This window comes from Argentina silus (assembly GCF_951799395.1).
Source record: "Argentina silus genome assembly, chromosome: X".
NCBI lineage: Eukaryota > Metazoa > Chordata > Actinopteri > Argentiniformes > Argentinidae > Argentina > Argentina silus.
In genome coordinates this window covers 7,316,343-7,339,762 of record NC_139653.1, presented here as the reverse complement: position 1 = coordinate 7,339,762, position 23,420 = coordinate 7,316,343, and the positions used below count along the sequence as shown (strand labels likewise).

Here is a 23,420-nt window from a genome sequence, read left to right as displayed (position 1 = left end):
ATTCAGGGCCAAACTAAGTTTGATATGACTAATGGTGGATCAGGTGACTACCCTATCAAAGCTGTACAATTCCATGTTGTTAAAGGTAAACAGCTATTAGGAGAGCAGGGAGAGGAAGTATATTTTACTCGTTTAAGACTCTGTATTGATTAAAGCTTATATGTCAAAGACATATACAGTACATGATTTAAATTGGCAAATTTAAGCAAATTCATGCAATTACGTTCACACATAATTGTTTTAGCTTTAAACCTTCAGAGTTGCAACATTTGAATAATTGTGCCAATACGTTTAAATTATATTGTCTGTGCATTTTTTTATTATCAAAAAGTGTATCTTGAAATCAACACCGATCCTTTGGTAAGCTGGTGCTGTTTTGAAATTTGCAGCTCTCAAAGGGATTTCATGGGAGTCTGTCGCCAGGTCACAGTAACAGATGAGGTTAAACGTGCAAGCGCTTTGGGCCTTCTGATTTACTGAGCAGGCTTGGAGAAACCTTAGAGGCAAATTTCTCTTCTCTCTTCATTGGGCCTCTGACACCCGGCCTCTGTGGGGTTCTCTGTCAGGCCTACACATCAACTCTGCTCTTGACGGACATAATAGAAACATTCCCTTTGCTTAAACTATTGTTTTGGTGGCCAATGATCTGAAAATTAGAACAACATGATTTATATGTATATTTGTAACAGGGGGGTGTTAGAAATTGTAAAATTCACAATAGTGAATGTTAGGTGTTTTCAGCCCTGAACGTCAAGGTCCTAAGAACTTAGGGGAACACAAAATCCCCCCGAAGCATTCCTAGCACTATTAGTCAAGCCGCCAAGAATAAATTGCTCTTTGGTTGTGTCTTAGAAATGTTTAATCATCACTTGGATGGGAAACAGAGTGGAAAACCATTGGAAGAGCTACAGTACATCTCACATTTAGAGAAAGCAGAGCGATTTATTTAATGTTGTTATGGAAATATTAACTTCTCTGCCTACATTAATAAGTGTCAAACATCTAAAAAGGTTCTGTCAACTAGAGGTATTTCTTATCAGGGATGAATTATTAATTCATGTTATTTGGTCTGGCCCTAGAGTGCTTATTTTATGTTATTTCCTGGTACAGTATGTAAATTCTACTGTGGGAAGCCCAGTGTCTTTTGATAATCTGGCAGTGGCTGCTACAGTAATAGTCTGTCACATGGCATACTCCCAGTCTCTCTAATTGGACTGAACTGTCTAACTATCCCGTTTTTCCTCCCCAGTGAGGTTTTCAAAGAATATTTATTTACAATTCAGTAGGTGGTTATCCATCCTAATGAGATGTGTTTTCTCTAATTTGAAGTGTCTCACAAGACATTTTTCTCTGCCTTGTTCCCTCAGAGGAAGTGCAGATTGACCCAGGAATTTGGAATATTAACAAACAAGTTTACTAACTCCCTGATAAACACTCATCACATCCTTGGGAAATGTTTTATGTGATTATGATGTCGAACATATGAGATGTGTAAAGAGGTAAGGGGCTGCTGTGATGTCCAGTCCTATGACAGAGAGAGAGGATTCTGTTTTTTAGGCCCCACTAAGATCGCTACTATTACAAGAATGGCCTTTTCTAACTGTCAAAGGCCGGTCTTTCTTCTCATTAGCCTGTCTCCCCCTTTTTTACACCCGCCCTCCTCCCCTTTCTTTCTCTCTCTCTGTCCTACACCTCTTTCTCTCTTTCTCTCTCTATCTCTCTCCCTTCTCTCCCTCCCCCACCTCTGTCTACCCTCACTCTCTCTGCCCTCCCTCACTCTCTCTCTCTTCCATTTTTCTACACTCCCTTCTTTCCCTCCTCTCTATATCTCTCTCCTCCTCTCCCCCTCCTCCATCCTCTCTGCAACAATGGAAAGAGCAGGGAATTCTGTCCTGTCCTCGGTGTGTGAGAGTCTCAACTGCCCTGACCTTAATATTTCTCCTTTATCAGACACAGTAGGCTTTGGCTCCTGTCCCCACAACTACAGGACTACCACTGTTTACTGTGCTGGACGCACAAAACATCACCATCATGCATAAAACAAATCAGACATGACATACCATAGCAAATATGATAGAAGGCTTACACAATGATTTGTCGTTGATTGATTTGATTAGATCTACCATATCTACAGTAACCTAATAAAGTCATAAAACAGTGTTTTCTAATTAATGCTGTACTGTAGATCAAATGGAGAGATGTGTTCATTAAGAGGACATTTATTTTTTAATGGTATGTCATGTAGCCCTTAGATGCTTTGGATGGCTGCCTTCCGGGTCAACGCACTGCATGTTGCTGTTTTTCTGTTTATGTCAAAAAAATAAAAATAATCTACATCAGTCAGAAGCAAGGATGAGGGGGTTGAGGATGAGGGGGTGGGGGTTGAGGATGAGGATGAGGGGGTTGAGGATGAGGGGGTGGGGGTTGAGGATGAGGATGAGGGGGTTGAGGATGAGGGGGTGGGGGTTGAGGATGAGGGGGTGGGGGTTGTGTGTATGTGGCCAGAGTAAGAGATTCATCTCCCCATTAGTGTCAGTTGTCGATGGCCCAGTATCCTCAGGGTCAGACAGATGGAGTAAACGTCTGCAGTCTAAGATATACAGCACCATGGAAATTAATTGGGAACCACTTCAGTAGTTTTTCAAACATTAGCCACAAATGGTGGGGTTTACGTCAGGGTTTTGCAAGGGTCAGAGCCATGTACATTGTATCCGCCTGCACCTCAAACACTTAGGGTTTGAGGAAGAAAACGCTTATTGTTTAAACATCCATCTCTTTTAAGTTTATCCAGCTGCATTTCAGACTTAATTCCTGTGTGTGTGTGTGTGTGTGTGTGTGTGTGTGTGTGTGTGTGTGTGTGTGTGTGTGTGTGTTTGTGTGTGTGAGTGAATGAATGAGAGAAAGAGAAAGAGAGAGAGTGTGTGTGTGTGTGTGTGTGTGTGTGAGAGAGAGAGAGAGAGAGAGAGAAAGAGAGAGAGAGAGAGAGAGAGAGAGAGAGAGAGAGAAAGAGAGAGTGTGTGTGTGTGTGTGTGTGTGTGTGAGAGAGAGAGAGAGAGAGAGAGAGAGAGAGAGAGAGAAAGAGAGAGTGTGTGTGTGTGTGTGAGAGAGAGAGAGAGAGAGAGAGAGAGAGAGAGAGAAAGAGAGAGTGTGTGTGTGTGTGTGTGTGTGTGTGTGAGAGAGAGAGAGAGAGAGAGAGAGAGAGAAAGAGAGAGTGTGTGTGTGTGTGTGTGTGTGTGAGAGAGAGAGAGAGAGAGAGAGAGTGTGTGTGAGAGAGGTGTGTTGTCCACCGACCTCTTGACCAGAGCTACAAACAGCCTGCTTTCAGGAAACAGGAAGACTTATTTATTCTAGTGAACTTCCATCCTGCCTTTCTCTCTCCCTGCCAATCACCTACTGGAGTACCAATGTTTCAACACAAACCTTCACTTTAGAATCAGCTGTGTTGAACTAGGATAAAGCTAACTTACAGAACATGGTCATTGCAGTATAGCTGTCATTCTTGTCAGCTCAGAATACTTTTTCAAAGCATATTCAAAGCATCTTGTATGGCAGTATTCACAGCAATTTATGAATGATGTCATAAACCATGAAGCAGTTATACTATAGTAAAACTATATATAGTATAAATCTAAAGAGTTAGTTGTCAGGGAGACAGAGAAACGTGTTAACAGGTGCCCTGTAGCGTTTGCTGTGTTGTGTTTTTATCTTGACGAAAGTCTCATCGGCCATTTCTGCCCAGCACCACAGTGGAGCGTTCCTAGTAGTTACCTCTCTGACATCCCTCAACCAGTGACCCATGACTTGGGGCGGTGCTTGAAAGTGCTGAGTGTTTAACTCGTCGGCTAGTGTTGTGTGACCGATGAAATGGAGGTGCTTGAGGCAGTGAACGACCTCTCACCTCACCCTCCAGCCACTTTTGCATATACTGTAATGCAAACATGATGATGAAAGACTGCTGTGAGTTATCCCCTGTCATATAGTATCTAGCACCTGCCTGTAGCGTCCATCTCAGCACAGCTACCACCACTGGCTGTGTGCTGGTTGTAAGCCCAGATGGTGGTGGAAAGTCAATGTTGGGAGACCCATAATTTAGGATTAGAGAGTCTGCATTGCACTTCATGAAATGAAGTTTATGCAGAAGTATCCGATTCCTGGAAAGCCAATTCAGATTGCCAAAACATCCATCTCTGTATGGTAGTAATTTTTCAACCACGAAAAATCCACAGGTATATGTATAGCTATTTGTCAAATTGAATTCACAGTGCAGTGGGTAGCTGAAGATCTTTCTGCCTATGGAATGGTTCAGGGGGTGGGTAGGGCGGGGAGGGGGGTGGTAATGGTGCAGGCAAAGTGTGTTTTAACACAAGACACAGATCATTAAATACAGACAGGAGTCATTTATCTACCAATAATGATGATTTCTCTTGTGTATGTGTAACACTTTACATCCACTGAATTAGCAATTCTATCAGAGTTTAGAGGTTTCAATGTAAACAGGTAAAAGAGTTTTATCTGTCTTTGTTTGATTCATTTACAGAGTTCTCTCAACTCTCATAGATGAATTCATAATATTTAATTGCTCTATGCTGGCTTATAACAGCTGAGAAGGATCTTTACATTACAAAGTAGTCCCTTGTCAACAATGAGAGGCATTCTATTCAGTATTTTTATGTTGTATGCCCACTGTATTGTATTGTTACACACATCTGGACAGAAATAGGCGAGCCTACTTCTGATTCTCAACACCCTCGACAGACGCAGTCAAAGGAAACCAGGGACACAATTTCAGGAAGTTTTCTTTGGCCTGAGAGAAAACCAAATAGCAGTTCTGAAATGATGCAGTCCATTTTTAGCCACGCCAGGTCTGGGGAATTGAGGGAGCGGGGGAAAAGAGAGAGTCTGGCTGAAACCTCTGCATATACAGGACCTACCTTGTAGAATGTTAGTCTCAGCCTGATGTGACATGAGCATGCAGGGAAGGGGCCCTAAGATGATGATCCCCATATCAATCACATTTAATTGTATAGCCCTTAAATTGACACTTAAATTTGTTTTTAGATGTTGAAGATCGACCCAGATGTTTTTTATGCGCTTGCCTTTATTATCTAGTTATGTCCTGCACTGCAGCCGCGATCTCTCAACTTGGAGAAAGAATGGGAATAAATGGGGGAAGTAGTTTCTTTCTCCATTAAAAATCACCAAAAATACCTTTTACATATTCCAAAGCTACTGACCATTGAGTCACCACTGAGGGCTATAAATGGGCATATCTGGGTCAGGCATCCTCTCCTCGCGTCCTCTCCTCGCATCCTCTCCTCGTGTCCTCTCCACCATCCTCCAATTGCGTCCTACTGAAAACGTCACAGGGAAACGAGGAGAGGAGTCGAGGGCATGAGGGGGAGAGGAAACAAGCTCATTAGAAATTAGATGTTCCTCGTGCGATTCTTTTCCGCATGGGAGGTTCCTATTGAAATGACCAAATACTGTGTAGACAAGCAACTGCACTGAAAAATTAATGCACTATCATCATCTACTAATGTGTCCCTCTTAGTGACTATATGAAATATTCTACAATAGCTCAACTGATATGAAAGCCTGATCTTTTATAGGGATTCCACAATGAAAATGATAATTAACTGTAGATGGTTCAGTAAATATTTATATCCCATGAGTGGTTCATCACATAAGTAAAAGGGAACATGATTACATGATCATGTACAATAGTGCAAATGATATTCATGTTTTTTCTTGTCCGCTACTCAACTTAATGTGAAACGTCACTTTTGTCTCACACACACATTTAGCATTTGTTATTATGACAATAATTAGTGTAGAATGTTTTTTGCTATGCGATCTGTTCTTGAATCTTCGTAATTCATTTTCATACAATATCTTCAAAGATACAGATCTGCTATTCTGTTAAAGCCTGTGCTACAACTTTTGTAGTGAAGGGGGGGTGGGTTTGATACAATACGTAATCAGAATGCCTGACAAGTCTAGAAGGAATTGAGGATGGAGGAATCGAGGAGAGGACAGATTTTCTGATTATTGAGAAAGGGCTAATGAAAGGACCATTTCTATTCTATTCTATTAATTTCTATTCCATTCAGAGTTAGTTATGTATTTACTGGGTTTACTGTAACTGTAAAACTGCGTTGATATCAGAGAAAGTTACAGTACAAAGACTATTATGTCAGTTTTCCTGACTGTGATCTGTGCAACTGACACTTGTAAAGTCTCTTTCACTCTCTCTCTCATTTATTCCCGCCCTCACCCATTATGTTTATACACTCTGGCTACTATGAACTATATATTGTAAATAGTCTCATGAACGTTTTGGATGAATCACGTTTCCTTGGAGGCTAGAGTTGACATCGTCGGTGTCACACCCTTGCATGCTTAGCCCTGACAAGAGCTCAGAGCCGCAACATGACTAACTGCTAAGCACTTACTGTGGCACTAACGCAGATGAGAGGGCTTTAAGGGGCCACCATGTCTAGCGATGTGGCTTTGACAACCTACAGCGGTATGATAAGTAACCCCTCTCTCTCTCTCTCTTTCCCACTCCCCCCTCTCTCTCTATCCATCTCTCTCTCCTCCCCCTCCAGGGACCTGAGGAATAATTTGATTAGCACGGTGGAGCCAGGGGCGTTCCGTGGACTGATGGCTCTGAGGAGACTGTGAGTATGAGGGGGCACGGTCACGGTGGGCTGCTCACAGGGACAAGGGGGGAGGCAGGGTGGCAAAGAGCACACACACACACACACACACACACACACACACACACACACACACACACACACACACACACACACACACACACACACACACACACACACACACACACACACACACACAGATGGTCATGGATAAACCCTACGGCGCAAATGACTTAATTCCATCATGATTGTTAGGGTGTTTTAGACTGCTGGGGTGTTACAGCAGTGCTGATTTGGGGCGCGTGTGTGCCAGGTTCTGGGAGCAGCGGAGTGCTAATTTAAGTGCTCCCCAACTGGTGATTACTCGAGTGCTTTGCTTATTTTCCCACAGCTGCTCCAGCAAAGCAGCTCTTTAATTACAGAGGGGAAGGGCACAGAGCCACGACCATGACAGCACTCAACCACTCACAACCAGGATGCCTGTGTGTGTGTGTGTGTGTGTGTGTGTGTGTGTGTGTGTGTGTGTGTGTGTGTGTGTGTGTGTGTGTGTGTGTGTACGTGTGTGTACGTGTGTGTACGTGTGTGTACGTGTGTGTGTGTGTGTGTGTGTGTACGTGTGTGTACGTGTGTGTATGTGTGTGTACGTGTGTAGGTGTGTGTGTGTGTGTGTTTGTTGTCAGGATTAATGGTTTTGTGAAGAGTCAAAGGTTATCTAAGGTCAGGGTTGGTATCACAGGACTTGGAATAAATAAACACTGGTAAGCACTGGTTTAAATTCACAGACCCTTGAGCTGCTTAAACTCTCTTTATTAGGTTATTGTGAGAAGAGAGGGCACACGCACACACTCATGCTCACACGCACACACATGCACACACACACACACACACACTACACACACTTGTTGTTATAGCAGATCCCATTCTGTATTCTGTCACACACACATTCTCTGCCAACTCTTTCATGATCAGTCCCCCTAATGCTTTAAGTCAGATGGGGTTGGCTTATCTCAGAGCCACAATTTAAAGTTGTCTTTTTGTCCTTATAGGGATCTGTCCAACAACAGGATTGGCTGCCTCTCTCCTGAAATGTTTGCAGACCTTGGCAATCTCTCTAAATTGTGAGTAATCTCCAAATTGAAAACATACAGCACTGTACGCACAATGTGCGATGAGTGTATAGAAAATATGTTGTTTATCTTAAAATAAGCCTGTTTCAAAGTAATGCATCAACAGATTATGTGGCTTTAGTGCTTGTGCAAAGTGAGTGAACTTTTTTAATGTGTATCTGGCTTTTTTTACCGCACAGGAATTTATCTGGAAATATTTTCTCTTCTCTGCCCGTGGGACTATTCACACATCTTTTGTCTCTCCGAGTCCTGTAAGCACGCATGCACGTACACAAACACCCAAATAAGAATGAGTGAAAAAGTGAAAAGGTGGGTGTTAACACCCGCGTTGTATCCAACTAGGCACTTCAGCACAGAGTCTCTGTTCTGTGACTGTCAGCTGGAGTGGCTGCTGCTGTGGGCGCGGTCTAATGCTGTGCGTATCGACAACGACACCCTGTGTGTGTATCCAACACACCTCCATGGCCTGGAGTTCCGCAACCTGAGGGAGCAGCAGCTCAGATGTGGTAATGTTCCAACTTGTCTTAGTACCACTTTGGAGGGGTATACATAAGGAATGCCTGTAATATGTAAGAGGGTGTGTGCAGTGTTAGTGTAATGTCCCTATGCTTTTGGGTACTGTATAGTATGTATGTTTGCTGAAAAAGCGTGTGTGCTCACACACCACTGTCTATGTACAAGAGACATTTTAAATTATCATACGTAATCCCTGCATGTGTTTTTCATTATGTGGAACAAGCAAAGCAATTACAGGCTAATTCCATGCAGTTCTGTGACAAAGAGCCAAGACTGTAATAAGTGGATGGGACTGTGAATTCTCCTTTCAGCTCCCCACACATCCATTATGGGATTATGAGTGATAATGTTCTGGGCTCCCTCTGCATGTCTCCGTCAGATTGGGATTACAGTGGTAATGTTAGATTCTACTCTCTTCTACAACAGGCTTTTAAAATACCTTTTATTTATTTGCTTGGCAAGAGCAATCTTGTATTGGAAACAGTACCGTCCTCTCTAACAACCACTCCTTATAATGTTATTTACAAGGCTATTATCTCCATATGGGTTCACTTTATGTCATAGAATGGCGAGTGGCTCTTTGCTGGCCATGATCATGATAACACATACATGTTGGTGGTGCAGCACCTGATGCTAGGTCACTGCATTAAGGAGAATGGCAGAGAAAGATTAGACCACAAAGCCCCTCAACCACATGCCAGAAAGGAGATTATTATTTCAGTTATTATTTTCATTAGGTTGAACTATCCTAGCAATTTGTAGGGTAATTCCATGCAATTTTTTTTTTGTCATCCTCCTGCTCCTCCTCCAGAGCGATGAGTAGCACATGTTAGAGAGCACACATCTTAGTGGTTGTCCTTTCTCATGTCTTAGAGTGGTTGTCCTTTCTCATGTCTTAGAGTGGTTGTCCTTCCACACACCTTAGTGGTTGTCCTTCCACACACCTTAGTGGTTGTCCTTTCTCACATCTTAGTGGTTGTCCTTCCACACACCTTAGAGTGGTTGTCCTTCCACACATCTTAGAGTGGTTGTCCTTCCACACATCTTAGTGTGGTTGTCCTTTCTCACATCTTAGTGGTTGTCCTTCCACACATCTTAGAGTGGTTGTCCTTTCTCACATCTTAGTGGTTGTCCTTCCACACATCTTAGAGTGGTTGTCCTTCCACACATCTTAGAGTGGTTGTCCTTTCTCACATCTTAGTGGTTGTCCTTCCACACACCTTAGAGTGGTTGTCCTTCCACACACCTTAGTGGTTGTCCTTTCTCACATCTTAGTGGTTGTCCTTCCACACATCTTAGTGGTTGTCCTTTCTCACATTCTAGAGTGGTTATCCTTTCCCCGTCTGGCATGGCGTTCAGGTCGAGTGTCATTCTCAAACAAGGAGAAACGGAGGAGAGTTTCCTGCCATGATCAGGTGTTTCCTCAGATGAAGTTGAAGATGAGGCAGCAAATAAGGAGATGGGCCCACTCCTGTCCCTCCCCTCCCTTCTCCTCCCTCCCTCCCTCTCTGCTGTTTCCAAAAAGATTAGTCGTGGACACGCACACGCACACGCACACGCACACGCACACGCACACACACACACACACACACACACACACACACACACACACACACACACTCACACACACACACACACACACTCACACACACACACACACAGCTCTTTGCCCGAAAAGCACAACAGTCAGATGCCACATGGTGTTTTGCTGTGTGCATCCAGGAGTTATCAAAAGGTTATACACAGTTGCTACTGCATTGCACCCCATGTTGAATTAGCAATATGATGTTGAGGCAAAACAATTACACTCAATTTTAACAATTATGCAACATGATATCAAGTCAATTATGTAGACATGCATATGTCGTACTATATTAGCTTGCATTACTGTGCATCATGCATACACAAAATGAAGGTCAGGGTGATAATCTGATGGCCGTGACTTTTTCCCAGGTTACCATAAACAGTCCTGTTAAAAATGTTTATGTTAAAACATGACCATGAACAGTCTTGTTGGCTTGATTACACCATCTCCAGGGAAACGTGAAGCTGCCGTTGCTATCTTAGTCAGCATTCAGAACAGAGACATAATATAGAGCTTGAGATGGAAATTAATGTATAATGTGTCGGCCATAAATGGGAACAGTTTATGCCCTGTGTACTAAACGGCCCATTGCACGACTATAAAGTGCTGCAGCGCTTACAATTGATCTGAATGGAACTGAAGGCAGAGCAGCGCCTTTAGCTGGCTCTTTGGAGCATGTCCAAGGCAATGTCTCTCTGCGTCCAATCACACATGTTCCCTGTGTTCAGAGGAATTCCCAAGGCACCACTGAGAGCCAGTACACTCAGACGATCCCAAATCACTGTATGTGATGAATGCACATACTGTAGGGTCAGGTATAGTACCGCACTGCAATTGACTGTACATGCACATGTAAGTGAATCATTTCACTTCATTTATTTCATCTACTCAACCAGTTGAAATTATGTGTTTTTAGGAGTCAGTGCTGGTATGATTTCAGTGCAGGTATGATTTCAGTGATGTTATGATTTCATCTCTGTCCTCTCTCTGGATGAGTGAGTTCTCTTCTCCCCTCCTCCTGGTATCGTGACCTCTCCCTCTATGCCTTCCAGATGGGCCTCTGGAGCTGCCCCTGTTCCAGCTCATCCCGTCCCAGAGACAAGTGGTGTTCCGTGGGGACCGGCTGCCCCTGCAGTGCACCGTGTCTTACCTGGACCCTTCAGTCACGCTGCAGTGGCGCCAAGACGGCCATGCCGTCCACACACAGGAGGACCGGGGTGTGTACGTGGACCACACCATCGTCCACGACTGCTGCATGCTCACGAGGTGGGGAATGCGAGGAGCGAGTCATTGCTTCACACACACACATTGCTACACACACACACACACACACACACACACACACACACACACACACACACACACACACACACACAAATGTACGAACAGAACCCCTCCCTTCCTCCTCTTGTATTGTATCTGTGATTTACCTTTTGTTATCTACGCCCTTGATCGGGATCTGAAAGGACAGAATTACGTTGGCAGCACTTCACCACCTCTCTGGAGATTCCCTGAGCGCTCCAGGAATGCTAACAGGAACAGATGCTGAATCATAATTATGGTGATAATGCATCCAGAAGCTCGGCTTTTCTCACATTTCGGGGGCCCCGCTGCCATACATCCTCTTCCTCCCCTTGTTTTCTCTCCGGGCTGCTGTGTTAGCGCTAGCGTAGATTGGCGTGGCGGCTGACTGGCTCAGATGGAGGAGAGCGTTGCTGTTGATTAATTTAACTGCTGCTCGCTCCGAGCCTGGGCTATAATATCAATATTGATGGAGTGCTGACAGAAATATGTTTCCCTGTGTCAACAGGCTACGGAACGCTCGTTGTTACGGTTTACATAGCGGCAGGAATGCCAGCTCTTTTTCCCTGTGAGGGAGGGATACCATCATTCCTAAAACTGCTGTTTGACCAACATTTTCCTCTTTTAATATGCAGATATATTCTCAATAGTTCTGCGGGTGACTTGATTGCCTCAAAGTATGAGGTTTTATGCAATGTTGTATTACTCCTTCATTATTCCATTATTGTATTGATAGTTTGTTCTTCTGAGGTCCTCCAAAATGAAGTGACTAAGCATTACCACACTTTTATTCACTCTTTTGGCCACTAGTCAAAATGGTGGTCACATTCTCTAACAACACAGGGCCACTACCACACTTTGGAACATTCATTCTAATAGCCTCTAAAGTTGTAGATTGTCTGGACAAAGACCCATCAAGGCGCTGTGGTGAACTGACCACTTGTACTGTATGTGTGAATAGAGACACACACAACCAGGCGAACGGCCATTGTTAGGTGTTCCTCTAATGGGAGTTATCCAATCTGGCTCCATTGAGTGTGTCTACAGTGATTTGTGACGTTAGTCACCATTAGCCGGGAACCCTCTCTACCCCCTTGCTCCCTGTAGCAGACGCACGCACGCACGCACGCACGCACGCACGCACGCACACACACACACTGTATTGTTCTGTACTCTCCATACCAGAATCCCAAACCTCTCCTTTTCCACCCACCAATTTTCAATCCAGTGTGATGGATTTCGCCTCGTTCACATTCTGATTAGGGCCCTCGCAATTAGTCACCGCTTTCTCATTGTATACACAAATTATGCAATTTTCTCCCCCCAAGTGGAACCTATACGGTAATGTTGTTCTTGGCAGCCAAAGCCCTCCCAGCAGAGAAAAGGAAACTGCCTTCATTTCCACGAGATGCAGACGAGTGTATAAAACAGCCTATCCAACGAAAACACTCTCTCAATCTGGCCCAGTCTGAACTTCACCTCCACCCTGCTCCTACAGTTTATCTTAAACAAGTGTGTCAAAAGACATGCAGGAAATTAGAGAGTGGAGAGCTTTTTGGCCCTAGCTCTCCTTGTTAAATAAAGAAAACAGATGGGGGATTACTAATGTTCTGGCCCAGGCCATGCCAACCGGTGTCAGGGCCAGTTTAACGACATGAGGTGATATTTGAGTCATTATTCTCTGTTGATGTAGTTCACCTTGAAATAACGTTCTCTGTGTCAGAGAACCGTACAGTACGCCCCATTGGAGAGGAAAGTCTAAACACACAGGATTTATAATGTAGCTTAAACCCCCTGATTTGTTCATCCATGCTTTAAATGACATGATCGGACCCGCCAAAGCCAAGTCACATTGAACTTAGGTTTGATGACCTCCAAAAAGATGATTCAATGTTTTCCCCTCACTCTCTCACCTCAAGGGTGTGCGTGTGTGTGTTCGTGCATGTGTGTGTGTGTGTTCGTGCATGTGTGTGTGTGTGTTTGTGCATGTGTGTGTGTTTGTTCCACGATCCCCATATCCAAGGCTGTCTGTCACTTTATTCCTTTAGTATGCTCATGAACAGAGTATGTAAGAGGCAGTGAAACTAGCTCAGACAGGGAGGCTCATATAAATATAAAATGCCAAAGCTTAGTAATGTTTGTTAGGGAGGGTGTGGTTTTAAAGTGTACAGTCTCAAAAGCAACATTATTTAAACAAATGGTTAATTATCAGCACAAGAGCATAATGCATCCCTAATGAGGCCTTTGGGAAGCGCTCGGTGTAGAAAGCTCCACAATAGAGCAGTGTTGGTGGGGATTTAGGTCATTGCTTTGTGTGTGCCCCTGTCCTGCTCCAAGGCTGTAGCGCTCCCACTCAATTTTATTATTCAGTGTGAGGACGACCTTCCCCAAATGTTGTCTACCGTTAATGTTGTCCTCAAAAGTTGTCTACCCAACGACCCATAATCTGATGGCAGCACTAACCCATATACAATCTGTTTATTTCGGTTTGAGGTTGATGCAGTCTATCCAGGAGAGTTTATGATCTAGTTGCCACTTGGTTGTGATTGTGTTCAGCAGTGAGTTTGCCTTTCTCAGGCAGTTGGAGGGGGATAGACAGACAGAGAGAGAGAGGGGGGGGGGTATTTCCCAGGGCACAGTAGTGTGTTGGCCTCTGTTCACCAGTGATGTAACTGTGATGTAACTGTCCCCTCTGCTCTGCTGTTCATGGTAAGAAAACACACACACACCAGGGTTTCCATTCTGAAAATGTGGCACCAGACAAATGACCGGCAACATTTAAATTTACCGTAGGCTACATTTGTGAAATTTACCAGACATCCGTATGCACTGGGTGGGTACCCAATTAGGGCATCCACCCACAGTGCCCAGAATGAAAAAAGTGTTCTTATAGTAATTAGTCTAAACAGAATGCCTGTAAAGTTGTAATAAAATAAAGTTGAACGATGTTCTTATACTAACATGACATGTTTGATTGAAAAGCAAAACATTGCAGCCTGCTCACTGCATCTTCATGCTCAATTAGTCTCGTTCCCAGACACTTCCTCCCAAATGCACGAAAGGTCTGGTAAACCAACGCATCAAACTTGGCCTTCATTAAGCCAATAAAACTGTTGAAAACAGACAGGGCATAGTCATTGGCTTTACACTGCATGAATCATCTCCCACAGCACTTCCTCCCAGCCCCCAGTGCTTGCACACCACACGTTTCTGATTTGCAGCGTACGCCTCTTAGCCGTGTGATTCACTGAAATCAAATAATAACATACTTTACTCAGTAAATTCACTCCCACTAAGGCCAGGCTTGAGTTGTTGTTATTCCAGGCTTATATACACTGTGCGCAACAGTGTGGGGACGATGTTGGGACCCAATAAACAGCTCTGATCACGAGAGTGGCACATGTCAGTAAAGGCTATTATAGCGAGAGAGAGCAACGTTATGCGAGATGGAGATGGCCTAGGGTGAACACCCAACCGCAATTTGTCTATTTGTCCCGATTCCCACAATGACAGAAGATGTCCCACATTATAACATCACACAATTCACAAACCACCACGTGATAATATTATATAACATAACTCTACGTTTGTGGGGTCCGAGGCTCCCCTATGTTGGCTGCCGAGGGGATTCACTCCTACGAGATGAAGTCGTCCTACAGGTGGTCTTAACGTTGTCCGATTGCGATACCTCATTGTGAACCTAAAGTCCTCTACTTCCATATTACCCAGAATACCTACCCGACGATATCCCAGAACACTCCTTGCAGCTCAGTTTCCAAACATCCTGTACCCGTGTACCTCCCAGGTGAAGGCAATTTGTTTTGCCGGTGTGCATCATCAATCCCAATCACGATTGCTAAACTGCTTGCCTCCACCTTTTGTGGGCGAAATTGGAGTTACCCGGGAGGTACACGGGTACAGGATGTTTAGAAACCTCGCTGCCAGGAGTGTGTAGGGATATATCATCACGTAGGTATTCTTCTTAAATGACAGATTAAAGTTGAATATGTTGCAATCAGAAAATTATTTCAGTAGTATGGAAGTAGAGGACATTTGGTTCACAATGATGTATCACAATGATGTATCGGGAATTGGATAATGTTAAGACTGCCCATGGGACAACGTTATCCCATCAAAGGATGACTTTATCTAATAGGATGATATTATCTCATAAGACGACTTTATCCTGTAGGAGTGAATCCCCTTGGCAGCCATCATAGGGGACCCCACATACATACAGTTGTGAGGTCCACTTGGGCTAACGGAAACCCTGACACACACATACATACAAAGTGGATTTACCATACATAACACAGATGCTGTATGTGTATGGATTATGCAGTACCACCATATGTAGTACTTCACCATCTTCATGCTGTTTACCATTGTTATTATTGTCATCATTATTGTCATCATCATCATCATTCCATCACCATCATCATCATTACATCATCATTGTCATCAATTACTTACTCATCATCATCATCAATGACTTATCATCATCATCACCATATTTTCATTCTATCTTAATAACCATAATAGTCTGTGTCATATCTCCCGTCTTAAAAGGAAGGGGCCGTCTGAATCCCTTAGATTTCTGGTAGAAATAAACTAGAGCTGGAGGAGTCCTCAGAAAAGGCTGATATTGGATGAAGCTCAGAGGAGTTCTATTTAGGGCCTAACTGGAGAGTTGAAACACTACTTTGTGGTGTGTCCCTTGGAAGGAGGCTGCTGTTTTATGGAGCGAGAGAGAGAGAGAGAGAGAGAGAGAGAGAGAGAGAGAGAGAGAGAGAGAGAGAGAGAGAGAGAGAGAGAGAGAGAGAGAGAGAGAGAGAGAGAGAGAGAGAGAGAGAGAGAGAGAGAGAGAGAGAGAGAGAGAGAGAGAGAGAGAGAGAGAGAGAGAGAGAGAGAGAGAGAGAGAGAGAGAGAGAGAGCTGTGTTATATTGATGCCTGTGGTGGTATGGTGGAGAGACTAACGAGGCAGGAACTCTGTGTTGACTATCAGGGGGGTAACTCAACACCGGCCTCACACAGAGGGCTTACTTAATCAGTCACTCTGAAGTACTGTACAGCATGGCAGCAACAGCACAACCTATTCCTCAACGTTATCATGGGACATGACAGGGAAAAGGCCACAACCTTTCATCTATATCTGTTTTAGATGTGTGTTATGGTGGAGACCAGGCTATATGCTGTCATTCAGCAGACCACCAGTCGATTTTAGAATGAGTTGTGATAGAGTTGTAGACTTGCCTTATCAGATTTGTATGTGCTTTAGTCAATACATGCATTACAGCACGACTAGAATTATAGAAACAGTGTTCTCACTTAAATCTTATTCCAAAATACTGTTCGGGTGCTGAATCCTCGTAGAATATCTTAGAGAATAAAGTATGCACAGCACTCTAATTGATAAGGCTTAAATCATCATTTTAATGCACGGACGCGATCTCAGTCAACCGTTCAAATTTGATTTCAAGCCTTTGGAATCACTTCTCAGAAATGAGTGGTCAGCCAAATGCAGCACAGATGGAACTATAGTTATTTCATTATTTATATCCTCTCAGAGTGTGTCATTGAAGCAAAGTTACTGGGAATAGTTCAGGTCCAGGCAATGAGAACGTTGTTCAGAGCTTTGCTTTTTCTCCATGTTGCATCACATACAGGTGTGAGTTGATATGATGGCCTTGAATATGCTTGAATATGATATATTCAATATGTTTTTGTCTATTTTCATTCCGACCAATGATATTGAAGGAGGCAGGAACGTAAGAGAGGGAAAGCTGAGCCATTGGAGATTATTGGGGGAAAAACCTTTAGGGAACTCTCTAGTTCATGTTTCTGAATAAATATTTCCTGCACATCCTCTGTTCCGAGGCACTGTCAAGGATTAGTCTCTGGCACATCAGAGTGCACTCAGCAACTAATCATTTTTACTGTGGCAGATTTAAGTGCCTTCTCTTGCCTGTCACTTATAATTTGAATGTCAACTGTCGCACACCCATGCAAAGAAGTGTTGTTCCCCAAAGTCGTATTTGAAAAATAGTCAGAGACTGCGACTGGTATTGTGAGGACAACACTATAACTGCTGCTTCACAAAGTGTGGACAATTCTCTGAGGTACACATGGACATTTGGATTTTACAGCAATTAGAATAGTGTTAGTAAAGCAAACAGTTGGCTTTTCTACTGAAATATTTCCAGGCTTATAGTTTTTGTTGCCTAGCAATTTGTTGAGTTTATTTTCACACAATATGATGAGTGAGCTGTCCTCTAAATTAGTTTATTGAGCTCACGTCTCTTTGAGCTAGAAATCTCTTTTACAAAGGAGATATGCTCTGTATAAGTGATAATCAGCAAAGCTTGTCATGGCCACAGTTGTTGGAGTAGTAAGTAAGTAAGACAGTTGTAGTAGTCCTCATGAGGTGATGAGGACACAGACACAAGGGCTCACAGATTACTCTTCTCCTCCAGCGAAGTCATCCTCTCCAACATCGACATCGATGGCTCTGGCATCTGGGAGTGCCAGGTGACTAGTTCCCGTGGCAACAGGTCCAGACAGATGGAGATCGTGGTGTTGGAGACGTCGGCACCCTACTGTTCAGCAGAGAGGGTCAGCAGCAACAAGGGGGACTTCAGGTGGGTGTTCAGACAGAGATCAAGCAGGCCTAAATGACAAGGTCACCTACAGGAAAGGGTTCCACAACAAGAGAGACCTCGTGTTGGTATTCATGAAGACAGATTGTGACCATGGTAAAGGCAAAGACCATTAAACTGGAGTAGGAAACTACAATACGATTTTTTTTAGTAATTAATATTTCTTTGAATGCAAGTCACTTTAATGCATTATCCCCATGCATAGTGCATGGCATATTAATCAATGAAATGCAAATGAACATTCTAGCATGCTATAAAACAGTCCAATTAGTCCTCTGGCTGCCACTTCACATACTGGGGGAAAGAGCCCACCCCCTCCCTCTCCCTGTCCACCTGGAAGGCTTGTTGCTGTTGTGTTGTTGTGTCCGCTTCATGGTTGCTGCTGTACTTTACAGCCCAGTGCAGTAAGCATGGAGCCTTTGTTTCTACCGAGCAACGACGTAATGGGCTGGAAAATTAGACATTTTTTTTGTTGCGGGGGAAATTAGTGCCATTCATTACTAAGTAGCTAGTGCTACGATGACAGGGGGAGAGCGAGCAGGTTCCACAGCCGAAGAACAGACTTCCAGGCCCCACATATTGGTCAATATGTTTTCACTTAGATAAAGTGCCAGTGTTGAAATTAACCAACATGTAAGCTATCTTATCTCTATGGTGTTATCTTAGCAAGGCTACATGACACCATGGTGACCAGGCTAGTGGGAATCTCATGTTTTGTGACAGGTGGCCAAAGACCCTGGCAGGGATACTAGCCTTCCTGCCCTGTGCCCCGGCCACATTTGGCTCTGCCCCGCACCCCTCCGGCACAGCCCCACACCACCCCACCCAGAGGGAGAAGAAGGCCTGGCGTCGTTGTGACCGGGCGGGTCGATGGGCAGAGGAGGACTATACCCAGTGTCCGTATGCCAGTGAGGTGACCCGCGTACTGCATGAGCTTACTCAGGTATGCCCACTATCCTTTCATCAGATCTCACCTTTATCCAAGGAGAGTCAGGCTTTAAACTACAGCCTTCAGGCTGGTCATCCACACTATCTGAAATGTAGCTACAGTACGCCCTTCAAATGTATTCATGCACCTTTTAACTTTTAACTGCATTTAAGGTAATATCTTGCTGGATTCATATACACAGGGAGACAGAGACATATGGGTGATATTACATCTGTACGTGTAAAGTCCTAGCTCTCTAGCCTATTCTAATTCAGTCATCACTGTGATCTCTTCCAGATGACCATAAACACCACCAACGCCCAGCCGTTGGCCCAGCAGTTAGTGGCCTTCACCAGCAGGGCGGCGCACTTCAGCGACGTGATGGACGTGATCTACGTGACACACCTGGTGGAGCGGCTCACCCGTCTAGTGGATCAGCGCAGAGATGTATGGCGGTAGCCCACAGCACTCAGCAACACACACACACACACACACACACACACACACACACACACACACACACACACACACACACACACACACACACACACACACACACACACACACACACACACACACACACAGAGAGACTTCCTCCACATCCAGCAGTCCACTACACTTTAGAACGTGTCTGACCGCACATTTTCAATTCAAGAAAAGACACAATAAAGAACCCTAACTGTTTCCTTTGGAAGGGCTGTTTATAGTGCAATGAAAAGGCACATGAATGGATGTCTCTTTTTTGCTCTGGTTAGCTGGCTAGCCTGCTTGACTCCAGCTCCACACGTTAGCTTGACGTTTGAGTGCTAATTTCCCCAGATGTCATCAGTGCAGCAATCTAGTAACATGCAATTTAGGGAAACTATACTTATTGTTAGCTGCTATATTTGACCTGGCATTATTTATGGCTTTGTGCCGTGAGCACTGGCAGTGTTTCAGCTCCAGGCCTCTTGTAAGATTCTGTTCAGACGACAGCTTAAATAGAAATAGCCGCAGGTTCAGGGAGCTCGATTTGAGGAACCGAACATTGAATTTACAGTAAGCCCTACAGTTCAGGAAGAAATACTTCTTAGCCTGCTGCCATCCTGTTGGTAGCCTTCCATTGATTCTCAGAAGCTGTACAGTAGGTTTCTCTCCCTCCTGTTTGTCTTGGTCATGATGATGATGCACCTGAATGACAGCTAGGCTGCCCGAGGACCTGCTTTGTCCCTATTTGACATATTGAGAGTAAACAGGATGTTTGACCTCATGAACAAGGTCTGAGGAGTGTGTATGAGTGTGACCAGTATGTTTGGTTCATCAGGGCAATGGACTCTAGTTTGACTCCAGGCCACTGAGAGGTCCCACTGGAAGATACATCAATACTGGGATCCCCAGACGGCTATGATTAATACTGGGGCTGTAAAGTATATTAGATTAATCAGACCAATTAATAAACTAATGCTTTAGTTGACAACTCATTTTTTTTAACAAATTAATAGAATTTCTATATATCAGACCAAGCACAAGAAGTTAAAGCTAAAATGTGTGACATGTGGCAAAGTAAACAAGGAAGCACGGTTCAAGCAATTAGCACTCATTTGTCTTCATCTATGGGATGGGAATGGCAATACGCACCATTGATTTGGAGGCCATCATTTCATTGTTAACTTGTAAAGTACCCTATTACTCCCCCACTCATTGTTAAAGGACCATTTCAGGGTCTGTTGTCTAGACATTTTTAGAACATCTCCAACTACCTTAATTGCGAGGTGAAAAGTAAGGCAAAAAAAAACACATTTCCACATTAGATTAATCGGTACATTAACTAATAGGAAAACATTAATCAACTAATTGTTTTAATCGACTCACAGCCCTAATTAATAAAAAAAAACATCTCCCATTGAATAACATTTAAGAATAAAGAAACCATGAAATGCATGAAAATAGTTCAACTGTCATTTAAAAGGAAGTGATTATGCCCCATTGGAGCCGCTAATCTAAATTAAATCTTATATAATGAATTAAGTTGCCATCACCACCCTCATCATCCCAGTTGGGGTAATAAATGTGTTCCCTTGTAGTGGATGTGAGAGATGGTGATGTTGAATCTCTCTTTTCTACAGCTCGGGGACTACATATCAGACATTGCCAGTAACATGATGCTGGTAGAGGAACACATCCTGTGGATGGCCCAGAATGAGGCCAGGGCATGCACGCGCATCGTCCAGTGTGTGGAGCGCATCGCGGACCTGGCTCTGACTAGAGACACTCAAGCCATATCAAAGGTAAACACACACACACACACACACACACACACACACACACACACACACACACACACACACACATACACACATACACACACACACACACACACACACACACACACACACACACTGCAAGACTGGTCAAAGGTCAATTGACATTTTAAAGCTGCTTTGTTTTCCAAAAACGTTTATTACTCCAGCTCTGTACAATTAGCAGTTAGTCTGACCAGCATAAGAAGACTATTTTCTTTCTTTCTTTCTTTCTTTCTTTCTTTCTCTCCAGGTATCTCCTAACATTGCTCTGGAGGCTTTTCTGATCAGGCCATCTAACTTCCTGGGTCTGTCGTGTACGGCAGTACAGCGTGCCCTCCTGCCGCCCCTCTCCAACGGGCCAGCCCACAAGGGGGTTGACGGGGACCTGGAGGCCATCGGGGACACCCTGCTCAACTTTAAATGTCACACAGTCAACGGCAGCAGCTCCCCCGCCAGCCAGCTCAACAAGGTACAAGTTAATCAGATAATGATAATAATGTGACTTCTCTCTCTCTCTCTCTCTCTTCTCTCTAATACAATGGATTACACTCAAGATACTCACTCGAAAGTGTACTGTAAGAGTGCACTTTTACTGCACACTCCATAGTGTAAGAGTAATAGGGGATGCTACTGTCTGGCCTAAGACTGTTAGGGTGACGTGTACTGTATATACGTGCTGTATATCAGCCTGTAATAAGCTGTGGATTGTTGAGGGGGAGGAATGGAGGTGGGGGGAATTTTGGAGTCAGGGAATGTAGGCCACTCCCCTGTGATGGATACAGCGGCCTTGTGTCCCTGTCACAGTAAATCACCTGTTCCCTCGCTATACCTCCAGCTGGCCCATCCCAAATTACAAATATACCACCTCAGCAGAGAGTAAACTGTGTACATATGCAAGTTGGCATTGAGGTGGCATTCATTATTCTGCAATATTTGAATAGTTATATTTTACTTACTCTATACTCTTTTTGAGTATCATTCCTCAGTTTTTTGTCTGTTGCTGTTTTGAGCCAGATTGTGCAGCTGACCTAACCATGGTGGAGTAAAGAACCATTTTTTTTAAATGACTAAACTTATGACTAGTCTACTGTAGATATGAAGAGGTTCCTAGAGGTGAAGCAATGCCACACACACACACACACACACACACACACACACACACACACACACACACACACACACACACACACACACACACACACACACAGGGGTAGATGGAGAGAGTTGGTCAGTGGGAGTGGAGAGTGTGAGGGCACTCACACCAGCAGTGGGGGCCTTTGAGGGTTGGGATGGGGCCTCCGCCAGGTCTGTCTCTCCTAACTAGCCCTTTTTAAGCCCTGGCAGTTTCCTTGTCCTTGCTCTGGGAGTACAAACCTCCAACGTGGCACTGCGTAGCTATGGAAAGGAAGGCCCCTCCAATTACTGGCGATCTGGCATGGACACACAGGCAGCGCGGTAACAGTGGCGCTGGCATCCCCTCAAAAACACTGTTTAGAGGCTGCTTGTTTCCACCACAGTGATCAGCCTGAGCTGCCATCTCTCATGTACTGGAGGCTTCACATGGGATTGTTTTGTGCACATTGCAGGAATGCATTACAGGATTAGAATTAGAATGCTGAAGAAATTTGTTTTGGATAGCAACAAGTATGCACACCAGTGCCAATGACAGCAACACGCCAAGAAAGAAAAACAGCAGTTATCAGATGTATTGTGCAAAGTAGGTCTAATGGATTGCTGCCGATCAGCTGGTCACCCTGATTCAATTTCACAGACATGCAGCTTTTCCTACCGTTGGCTCACAAATTGTCAGGTAACCATATTGATTCACAGTAACATTGGTTGGAGTGAGAATGTCCTCAGGTTGTTTGCAGAGGTTATCTGCACTCGCACCGGTTCTATGGTCAATGCCTCTTCCTCTAGGGCAATTCAAGTTCTGACTGTAGGGCCCCCTGGTGGCTAGAGGGAAGGTGTGGGGGTGGTGCAGGCTCAGTGGTTCCTTTGATTGTCCTTGTTTCACCAGCAGACAGAAAGCAATTAAAAATGCAAAGCGGGAGCTGGCCCAATAGCTCATCTCTCTGTGAAGATGGTGTGTGTGTACACAGTGTTCATTCACAGTGTAAATCCACTCAGACATACACACACACACGCACACACACGCACACACACGCACGCACACGCACACACACACACACACACACACACACACACACACACACACACACTCATCTTACCGAGCATCTTCAGTGTTATCTCTTCAACACCCTATCTGAAAAGCACTGCAGACAGAGACTCGAAAGAGTCTTTGTGTGCTGTGGATGGATGAGCTCTAACACTGCTGGGGTTGAAGCCAGAGTGCTGTTCATA

At 44.2% G+C, this 23,420-nt stretch overlaps 1 protein-coding gene across 1 annotated transcript in view; it reads left to right on the top strand.

The window, feature by feature from the left end:
• The window catches only part of adgra1b (adhesion G protein-coupled receptor A1b), a gene marked incomplete at both ends in the record, with an annotated part of 106,618 nt that overhangs the window by 11,638 nt on the left and 71,560 nt on the right, over positions 1-23,420 (top strand). The window contains 10 exons of the mRNA XM_083696384.1: positions 6,609-6,680; positions 7,706-7,777; positions 7,966-8,037; positions 8,129-8,292; positions 10,940-11,153; positions 17,664-17,828; positions 18,570-18,789; positions 19,072-19,221; positions 20,880-21,041; positions 21,307-21,525. Coding sequence (XP_083552510.1) covers positions 6,609-6,680; positions 7,706-7,777; positions 7,966-8,037; positions 8,129-8,292; positions 10,940-11,153; positions 17,664-17,828; positions 18,570-18,789; positions 19,072-19,221; positions 20,880-21,041; positions 21,307-21,525 — 1,510 coding nt within the window. The remainder of the gene's footprint in view (positions 1-6,608; positions 6,681-7,705; positions 7,778-7,965; positions 8,038-8,128; positions 8,293-10,939; positions 11,154-17,663; positions 17,829-18,569; positions 18,790-19,071; positions 19,222-20,879; positions 21,042-21,306; positions 21,526-23,420) is intronic.